At 43.8% G+C, this 10,935-nt stretch overlaps 1 protein-coding gene across 1 annotated transcript; it reads left to right on the top strand.

Moving 5' to 3' along the window:
- The first annotated feature begins 385 nt into the window (after positions 1-385).
- TUSC1 (tumor suppressor candidate 1) lies at positions 386-4,193 on the top strand. Its single transcript, XM_048850979.2, has one exon. The coding sequence runs from the start codon at positions 422-424 to the stop codon at positions 1,004-1,006; it is 585 nt and encodes a 194-aa protein (XP_048706936.1). The 5' UTR covers positions 386-421; the 3' UTR covers positions 1,007-4,193.
- The last annotated feature ends 6,742 nt before the right edge of the window (positions 4,194-10,935 follow it).

Raw genomic sequence — 10,935 nt, 5'->3', positions numbered from 1 at the left:
AGCCCTTTGGCACGGGGACTTCATGTATACTGTATAAGGTGGGGGCATACTGTCACCACTAAATAAATAATGATGAAACAGTAATCAGCCGGCTGAATCCTTCTGTAATTGCGGAAAGCGTGGCTTCCTGGATCGCTTTGTATTTTCAGAGCAGGTGCCCTGACCTTCCCCACATGATTTAGTGGGCGAATTCTGCTATTTAAAAAATATTTTAAAAAGGGAGAGGAGGCGCCCCTGCGGCCCCCCTGCACCTCCGGCCCTGCAAGGGCCACAAAGACAGCGGGCAGCACGCGCTGCTCCGTCCCGCTCCAGCAGCCTGTAGCCCCGCCCCCTCGTTTGCATAGCGTCAGCATTAAGCGTCTCACTTCCGCGGCTGCGCCGAGGAGGCGGGCGGAGCCAGAGCAGCGAAGGCACTGCACGGATGAGGCGCATGCGCGGTGCTGGACGGCGCTGGAGCTGCGGGCCCGGCGCGGGCTCGCGGAGGGGCCGGGGGCCGGCCGTTGGCGGAGGCGAGGCGGCGTGCGGCTGGCGGGGCCTGGCGGGCGGCTCGCCGCAGCAGCTGGCGGAGCGATACGCGGACTTGGCCGCCAGCCACAGCGAGGCGGTGCGGGCCCGCGAGGAGCGCGAGCGCCAGAACGCCCGGCTGCGGGACGAGAACGCGCGGCTGCGGCTGGAGAACCGCCGCCTGCGCCGGGAGAACCGCAGCCTCTTCCGCCAGGCGCTGCTGGGGCCCGGCCCGGAGCCCGACGCGCCGCCCCGGCCCGGCCCCGCCCCCGAGCCGCCGCAGGAGGAGAAGGAGGAAGCGGCGCTCGCGGCCCAGCTGCGGCGGCTGCAGGAGCGGCACCGGCGGGCCCTGCAGCAGCTGCGGCGCCGCCGGGCCCAGGACGGGCTGGAGGAGGACGGGGAGCTAGACGAGCTGCTGCAGGAGGAGGACGGGGAGCAGCCACCGCCCCTGGGGCGGCAGCAGCCGCCGCCGGAGAAGAGGAGCCTGGTGCCGCCCCTGTAACCAGGGGGAGGCTGACTGGGCTCCGCGGTGGTTTGGGGACCTCCCCCCCACAGCCAGATCACTGGGGTGAGGGGCCCCCCGTCACTCTCTCCAACCCCCCCCTTTGGTGCCTGAGGCGGTCCCAGCCGGCAGCACCCTGGGGCCGCCTCACAGCGGGGCTCCTCCGCCCCGCAGGTTTTTTGGGTCCCGGAAGTAGGCACGGACGGGAACTTCCTGCAGGAGAAGCCGCGGCATCTGAAGGAGGCCCCAAGGAGCCCCACGCAGCAGGAGGGAAAGGGCCTCACAGCAACAGGTGCCTCCTGCCCTTGGATGTTGGGGCGAGGCTCCTCCCAGAGGGAGAAATGGATTCTGGACGTTGTCACCTCCTGGCATTGCCCTGTCTGCCTTCTCAGTTTTGATTTTTGGACCTGTATGTCTAGTTATCTTTGTGCAGGAGTGAACAAATCTCATAGAGGCCGTAATAGCCCTGTAGATGACCCAACAATGGCACATTTGTTAGCCTGCTACTAGGTTTTGGTACCCATGTATATCAGTTTAAAAAATGAAAAGTTTGTGTGCCAGATTTATTTTGACAGCACTTTAAATGAAAGCTGATAATTCTTGGAATCCTCCTGAATTGATTGGATATCATCTGCAACTCCATTCTCTGTACATCTTTGACTATTGATTTGTTCATTGTTCTCTGTTGCATAATTTATCTGGACATGGCACTTCCAATTCATAAAAACACAGGTCATGCTAAATAAATCCTTGACACACCAAAATGCTTCTTCTAGATGTGATTTGTAATATGCAGTTAAATATAATATATCCATTGTTTGTACTGTAAATAGTTACTCTTCAAAGTTCTTAAATTTTGGTACGGAGGTTTTTTTCAAAATTCTAAGAAACAAGCTACTCAATTATTTATCAGACTTTGTTTTAAGTAAAAACTATTTTTCGCTTACATAAATAACGGACGCTATTTTAATTTTTAGTTTCTATTTGCTATCTGAAAGACCAACCTCGTATACATATAGGAGTAACATTATTTGCATCAGTAGTCCCATTACCTTTAGTAGGACTAATCAAATGAGCAAAGTTAGGGTTGGATGCCACTATTTGTGGGATGGGTCCCCTAAAACTTAATTACTAAACTTTTGACTGAGAGAAGGTGGTACTTATGTAACCTTTTAAAAAACAAAAAACCCCACACACCTCAAACTTTGTTTGGAGTTAGATATATTTATGGGAAAAGATGAATACTTGTACCAACTTCACTATTGTTTTATATAATTGAGGTTTAAAAGAGTGTGTAGCATCCAGTGTACAAATTTAATTGTGATCTAAAATGTACAGTATCATTTATTAAACCAATATCAATACATAAAAGCATCTTAATTATGTTTTAGGGGAATATGCCCCTTTAATGTGATAGGTGTAAAGAGGACCTTTGCTTTGCAGTTCATCTTGCTGAGTCTTTAATGGGAATTCTAGAATGTCAGTTTCTAAATGTCTTGTTTGCTCATTAGATTGAAACTACCCTTACTAACCACTTTAAATTGGCTAATAAAAGTATATTAGTGATGTACAATGGGTACAAAAAATCAGTGACCTGCCCAAATGTGTTTTCTATTAAATAAAAGTTACTGTGTTCTGTGAACCATTCCCAATAAAGGAGATGTATAAAGTGCAAATGAAAAGAGGAATTTAGAAAGAAAAATGCCCAAGCAACTTGTATGGTTTAGTAGAAGAATAGTATAATACAGGCTTATAGTACTTGAGTAGATGACCTATTAAGGTCCCTTCTAGGCCTACGTTTCTATGATAGTGTGTTGTTACAATATAATGGTGGAAAACATCTGAACACAGGAAATTCATTCTTAAATCATTCTTATATAATCACTAAGAGCTGCAAGAGCAGGCCCTTAACAATCTTCAATATTAAAATGATCTTTTAATACCATAGCAACAGTAACTCATTTCTGGCTCTAGTGCAATATAATTTACCTTAAAATCCTTGTGGTCATCACTTGTACAAGAATAATTTTGATAATATTTTTCAAGTTAGAACTCACAGCATCAAGACTTTAAGGTGATGGGAAGGAATGTTACAATTTTATAGGATACGTAACCTTCCCTCTTTTTAAACTTGCTTGGTCTTTCTGTTTTGATCCTCTTAGTCTTAGATCTCTGGTTCTACTCTCACTCTCAGTAATTTAGACTTTAGATGTCTACTCAGGACCAGAAATCATAGTTGTCCTAGACCTTACATCTTTTACTTCCTTCAACTCCCATGTTTAAATCTGTCTATCACTGTCTTCAGCGCATTCCCAGTGTTCGTTCTTCTCTTGATCTACTTGCTGTGGAATCCTCAGTTGTCTTTTATTGTGCCTGGCGGTGGCTATTGCACTTCCACATTTATGTTCTTATTGAATACCTGCTCTTTGACTACGTTTTTTTGGGGGTTGCAGAATGTCATCTCCAGACTATTTTCTGTAAATGGAGCTGTGCCACCCCTATTTTCTCCTCATGTTCTCTAATTTTATTTGTTTTTTCATACAATTAAAAATTGCCCGCCTGGTTTTCAAAATTTGATTATATAGCCTTCTAATTTCCTTTCCTCCATGCCTCCCTCAAATATTTGGTGGGGAAAGTTGCTTTCTCATTTTGGTTGCTATAATAATCTGTAACTCCCTGAACCAGTGAATCACTTCCCTCTTTTTAAATCTCTCTTTAGAACAAAACACACACTTTTTTTGGCTGCCTTATGATTCACACACGGTATTTTGTAGTACCATGTATGAAGAAGTTAGAGGAAAATCGGCCTTCTATAATCGTAGGGTTTTTTCATACTTACTTAGGCTTCTGTTTCTCTGTGTAAATATTGATCAGAATAAATAATGAAACTTGATTATTCTAGCTAAATGATAATTTTATTAAAACGTGTTTTACAAAACGTGAAAAACAAATTAGGTTATTTTAACTCATTTGCTGAAATATCCTACTCCATTTGGAAAAATGGAAACCTTTTCATCTGGGTGTAGATTTGCCATCTCCCATCATAACTAACGAAAAAACGTCTCTTGTTTCTTACATGAACATTTAGCCTTCTTACCTGTGGACTGTTCATTATCCATCTCTTTTGTGGCCTCTCTTCATTGCTGTAGCCTCACCCCCCATACCTATATTAAAATAATTTTTGGGATGTGTGTGTATGTGTGTGATGGCAATTACTTTAAAACACGTGCATGTGAACAGCGTATCTCAAGTGTTGGTGCCATAGTTAATACACATTCTACGACTCTTCTGAGACCTACTTTAAGTTTTATTAAATATTGCTCTCTGAAGGAGCCTTTGTCCGCTACACTCATCTCCTTGAATATGTTAAGGCCTTGGCGTGCTTTAACTTGCCCGCAGAGTATAATGAAATAAATTAAATGTCTTTGTGATAAACTAAAGCAGTTCAGATTAGTTTAGTTCACCTACCCTCCTATGAAATAAGTCGTCTGTTACGCTTCCCTTTTCACAGTCTCCTCTCTGTCCTGTATCAATTTATTTGTACGTACTTCCTAGTTACACCATTAATTTGTAAGCTATATGGAAAGTCACTGTTCAAACCAGACTGCTGAAAGTGATGGTTTAAAATTAAAATATTGGCTTGGAGCTTTGTGAGTTGTGATAAAGTAATTGTGTGCCTATACAATTCCTATAATATACTGCTGCTCCATATGAAACTCCTTTCCCCCAAAAAATCAGACCTTGTTACAATTAAAATAGTAATATGCCAGAATTTTATTGTATAAAATATACAAAAGGTTTATTTTGTTTAAATTTTTGCTACTAATGTTTCTCCTTGACCAGTCCTACTGAATCCCTCACTCATTGTTCTGCCTACCAGCTTCATGCGTACCAGAGCAGGACTGAGGTAGAATAGCAAAAGATAAAAGACTGGAAGAGTGATAAGAGAGGCTGTAGAGAGGTTGTTGGAGGAGTGACTATGCAGGAAGAGGAAGGGGTCCCTGTCACAGCACAAAATGGGCAGTGTGGCAGTAAGGGAGAGAGCATAGTTTAGTTGCATACCTCAGAAAAAGAACATGTCATTCTTGTATACTTTCCTTTCATTATGTATCACTGAAGTAAAGCTATTGAATTATGTTTAAAGTAGTTTTTTAATTGAATGAAAAGATTTAAATTGGATGTAAGGTGTAAACTTAAATGGGAAAAAGTGTCGGACTAGCATCACTGGGGAAAAAGTACTTTGTGGTGTACAACACAGGCGTGGCATGCAGTGACTGCAAGCTCCTGAAGGAAAATCCATTCCAAGGAGAAACTAGTTGAGTCTTCATACCTATGTAGGGTGGGATCCACAAAAGTTCTGAAGTGTCTAAACCCCAGATGTAGGCACCTAAATCCTAGTTTTGGCTCCACTGTGCTCCATAAAACTCTTGCCAGTCCTTTAAGCACTAACTGAGTTTAGGTGCCTAACGTTTTTCAGGGTAAAAATGTCATATACGCCTATGTTTCAGTCTCTGGGTGTGCACACTGCTGTCTTCCTCTAGTCATCTGGGTACCTATCTGCAACAAATGAGGGAAAGGTAGGCATTTGGTGTGTTTTCAGGGTGCCTACTAGATTGGGTCTCATTCAAAATACAGCTGGAGAAGGAATGGCCCACCTTATAACTTATAGCCAAGTGGTGAGAGCACTCACCTGGGATGTGGGAGGCCCAGTCAATTCCCCCTATTTCTGCCAGTGGACAAAAGAGAGGATTTGAACGGGGGTCATATCTCTCAGGAGAGTTCTCTAACTACTGAGCTATGGCATGTTTTGCTGTGGTGCTCTGTCAGTGTCTCCTGTTGAAGCTCTTCTACGGTGGAAAATTATGAAAGAGTAGGGGGACTGGACCCAAGGTCTCCCACCTACCAGGTGCATGCCCTAATCATGGGGCAACAGAGTAATTCCCATTCTCTCTCTCTGGTCCAACAACTAAATATTTATCCACAGGGGAAGTCATTGGGCTTGATGCTCGGCATTACAATGCCTAAGCCCTTTTGTGGATCCCATGCCTAGTCCCTAGCATTGGCTGAGACTATTAGCAATAGCATTCATTAGGGCCAATTACTTCAGATGAAATTTGTGTGGATAGCAGCGCTCCTACAAGTACTGTAGACTGTGAGTGAGTAGGATCTTTTTTTAATGACCACACGTGAGCAGGACCTCTGTTTTACATCCTTTCTGAAACTTGGCACCTGTTTTACCACAGTGCTCCCTGACTCCATGCTCTGTAGCATTATCTCAGTATTAACCTGAAAAGGAAGAGTACTGCAATCAATGTCACTTTTACAGCTCCTAGGTGTTCTTTGAAGATCTTGCATCCAAGTGCTTGACCCAGCCTGCCATTGATCAGGGTGTAAGCACTGAGTAGATCATAGGCCAGGTGATATAGCTGCAAAGCATATTATATATCATGCCTGATATATTAGTGGTCATGATTGTTACTAATAATGGTTACTTATGAAAATTATAGAGATAATAATCCACTGAGGTGTAACAGCTGGTGTGCCTGTATATTAATTGCAAAAATTTAGCTACACCTCTGTTCCTATTCCTTCATTAACTCTGGACCCTTCCCTCAGCTTCAGTCACAACCATGCCTGTATGTGTTCAGTAATACTTTATCCCTGTGTGAGGCAGTCAGAATAATCTCTTATTAATAAGAAACTGAAGTGGGAACGGTGACTGGGAACAGTTTTGGTTGGGTAAAGGCTCAGGGCCAGATCCACAAAGGGACTTGGGCATTGCAATGCTGAATGTAGCACTGCCTAACTTTTAGGCACCCAGCGGAATCCATAAACCCTGCATTAGTTGTCTAGGCTCCTTGTAAAATGTGTGGAGAGAGAGAGGCACTTGAGAATAGGAGCCACAAATCCAGCATGTTAGGCATGGAGCTACCTAAGCTGGTCAATAGCAGATGCTGAAGAGAGGGGTGTGCCCCAAGTCATGCCTCTCTCAGGGAGTTTGGTGCCTAACTCTAAGCAGGAGGGACCCATGGCTGGAAACACTTCTGGAGTCGGGCACTGTAGACACCTAAGCGGTTTCTTGCAAGAACAGAGAGGACACGTGTCTACCTACACACAAAATGGGAGTGTGTTTGTAGGGGAGGAGGCCTCCTGAATACCTTTAGCCTAGGGTATTCACCTGGGATATGGGAGACCCTGGCTGAGTTCTCCCTCTTCCTGATGAGAGAATAGATTTGAACAGGGATCCTTTACCCCCAGACTATATAGAGTCATTCTCACTCTCTGTCTGGTCCAATGTATATTTAATTATTTTTACAAAGTGGAATGGCTTCAACAGGAGAGACGGAGGAAGACCCACATAGAATATCCCATAGTCCAGTGGTTGGGCACCCCGTGAGAGGTGGGAAACCCCTGTTGAATTCTGTCTGTCATCAGGCAGAGAAAGTAATTGAAGCAAGGTTTTTCACATCCCAGCAGAGTCCTCTAACCATTGGGTTAAACAGGATAATTAAGCTTTTTTTCTGGCCATTTTGTGTGGATTTAGTTGTGCTCAGAACACACCTGCCCAATTAGCCCCACAGGCAAAATAGCCTGTCTTTACCGGATTTGAGGATCCTGCTAGAGCTTAGGTGTGACATAAATGTCTAGCTATCTTCCTGAGCAATGTGCATGCCCACAGGCAGAAACTTAGGCAGTTAGGGAACTCTAATGAAAATTTTGGTGATGAGTGAGTTTAGGCACCGACAAGGTTAGGCAGCAGCTAAATGAGGGTTCTTGTGGCTTGCAGTGGTATTTAGACACCCAAGTCCCTTTGTGGATCTGAGCCTTGTTGACTTTTAATGAAATGTAGGCTCCTAAGTGCCTAAATCACTTCTGAACATGAGACTTGGACACCTAAGTTATTTAGGTGCAAATCCTCAAAAGTATTTATGCATCTAACTCCCGTTGAAATCAATGGGAGTTAGACTTCTAAATTAAATATCTCTGAGGATCTGGGCATTTGGCCTTGCAACCCTGAGCAGAGCAACACATAAATATCTTTAAAATCTGGGTCTAACTCACCAAGCTTGGAACATCTGGGCTTTAGACAGTTTATCACCGGGATGGTTGTAGGTGCAAAATGTCAGCATTTGTGTACCTAAACTTACTTTGCTGAAGTTGTGAACATTCATCCTATTCCAGATTTGTTAATTTTCACAAAGATTTTTCTTTTTTTTTTCTTTTTGCCTTGTCATCCCACTAATTCTCTCCTGATGACTATAGAATCTTCCAGGAAAGCTCCCGGTAGACAAGAGCTATAGTTCCCTCTCCTCCTCCTTATTCATTTAAATTGCAATAAGGGAAAAGGGAGAAAAAGAAAAGCATACATAAAATGTCAATAATAGTTGAATCACACACAGTACCAATCATTATTAGCATCATCCTCTCTATTTTTGGTGTTGCCTCCTTGCTGTTTTGAAGTAGCAGCATGGATGTAGAGGTGAAGTAATAGATGCAGAAATTGACTTCCTAACCCGTGATGGTGAAATCTGGATGGGGGGGCTGGACTAGGCAAGAGGAGGAGTTACTAGGCCAGCACCCTGACTGACATGCTTGGAAAACCAACCACATCCTGTAGGCACTGGGACAGTTCAGGTACTCACAGCAAATCTACCCTGGCCCATTATTTGGAGAGATGGTAGGGGAGTTGGCTTCTAGCAGCAGAAAGAGTTGTAACCCTCAGTTGTTTTCTCCAGGGTGGGAGAGAGAGTTCCATTTTAATTCTCAGAAGAGTCCAGTTACCCTCACCTTGACAAGAGGTGTCTCTCTTCTCTTTAACCACCCTCACCTGCCTCCAAAATGGCTGCTGGAGTCAAGTAGTAAAGAGAAGCCAGCCTGTCAGGTCCCCCTTCTCCCCAAGCAATCAAAGGGCCAAAAACAGTAGGGAGAAAGGTAAGCAAGCAAATCTGGATTGGGAAGTATTCCTTGAATGCCACTATCCAAGGAGAGAGGTCTGACTGCTAGTTTCATCTGTTAGGCTTCCCTTAGGCTGGAAGCCAAGGGCTTGAGCAACCCAGAGACCTGCTTCATCCAGAGAAATCTTCCTGCCTTGGAGGGGGACAACACAACAGTGAGTACTGCTTAACTCCTGTTCAGATAGACAGGAGGGGTTCTGGGACAAATGAAGACCTAGTCTGTGGGTGCACATTCATGCGAAAGCTCACATGGTGCCAGGCAGGTGCTACCCCACCAGACACCTAAGCAACAGTCAGGCTTGTAACATGTATTCCATTGTGTATTGTAAATTTAATCTTTCTTGGTCAGGCCTAGAGAGCTTCAGCACAAGAGTAAGGCTGGTCTAGTGATTAGAGCTCTAGCTGAGGACTTGAGAGTCCTGGGTTCAAGTCCCTGCTTTGCCACAGACATCCTGTGTGATTCTGGGTGCATCATGTACCCTCTCAGTTCCCCATCTGTAATATGAGGATAACAGTATCTCCCTATTTCACAAGGCTGGGTCGGTAAATACCTTCATGACTGTGAGATATTATGGTAATGGGGGTTCACATAATAGTACCCAACTCTTATATAGTGCTTTTCATCACTAGATCTCAAAGTACTTTACAAAGGAGTTCAATATCAGTTATCCCCATTTTACAGACGGGTGAACAGTGGTACAGGGAGGTGCAGGGATTTGCCTAAACTCATCCAGCAGTCCAGCAGAACTGGGAACAGAACCCAGGTCTCCTGAGTTCTAGTCCAGTGCTCAATCACTAGGTCATACTGCACACAAGAGAGAACAGTCCACACAGATGATCCAAAACCTGTATATAGGCCTTGGGATTGCTCTGATTTTACTTTTATGCTGTTTGTGTGATTGAGAGTCTATTTAGTTGTAAAAGGAGAAATAGGATTATCTGAGTATCTGATTATTGTTGTGGGGTTAATTTATTCATTGGTGCATCTGTTCTCTAGCTTTTTCCTTTAATCCTTATTCTTAGACTGAAGGGTCTCCACTTTGAGTGCCTGTGTTGATTTCACCTGTGGACATATTGAATAGAGAGGGAGAGAAGGTTTCTCAGGTGACCAAAATAGAGAGATGGTTAAAACCAACACCTTGATCTCCTTCGTATGATTAGTAATTAATATCCTTAATATCACTACTACTGCATCACCAAGCACATCCCCTTTAAGCAAGCACTTGCCAGGTGAAGAGGAAAGACAACCTACATCACGTGAGTCTCTCTAGCAGAAAGCAAATGTGAAAATCATCCAACTGCTGTCCGTAAATTGAAAATTAGAACAAAGGATGACCATTGAGATCTGGGCTCAACCCTCCCCACATTCATCTAATGCACCCACAACCATTCTTCTTTGTAACAAGATGAGGCACAGTCTCATAGCTACTGTCTCAATACTGTATTTTCAGTGTGAACATTTAAGTCACTAATATTTCTGAAATTATCAACTGCTAAGCAGTGCATTTTGCAGTTCGTTAATGCACACTCTGTTCAAGCAAGTTGCGAAAAAGTTTGCTAGCTCCTCTTCTGAAATAAACATACATAAATAATATAGTTCCACCTGTTTTTCACTGCTCCAGCAGAGACTCTCTCATTCATTAACTGTCAACGGATGGTACACCCATTGACTTCCCAACTTTACACTAGTACTGCAGCCGACAGGATGTGACGTTAATCCAACAATTTTCTTCAGAAAAATAAAATCAAAAACTACATGGCAGCTGCTCTTAGACCCTCCCTTCTGAGTCAGACATCTTCCAGCTGAAACAATGGAAAAATATTTTGTTTCTGCACCCACTATAGTCACCATGAAAACATCTGAGATTCTGGGTCATTTTGGACAAGTAAAGATTTTTTCTACATGCAATCTTGACTGTGCTTCTTTGTGTAGATGCAGTACAAAAGTCTTTAATTTCATGACCATATACTACT

This window comes from Caretta caretta, chromosome 5 (genome assembly GCF_965140235.1).
Source record: "Caretta caretta isolate rCarCar2 chromosome 5, rCarCar1.hap1, whole genome shotgun sequence".
NCBI lineage: Eukaryota > Metazoa > Chordata > Testudines > Cheloniidae > Caretta > Caretta caretta.
The sequence above is the reverse complement of the archived record's forward strand: the minus strand, read 5'-3'. Positions and strand labels throughout refer to the sequence as shown.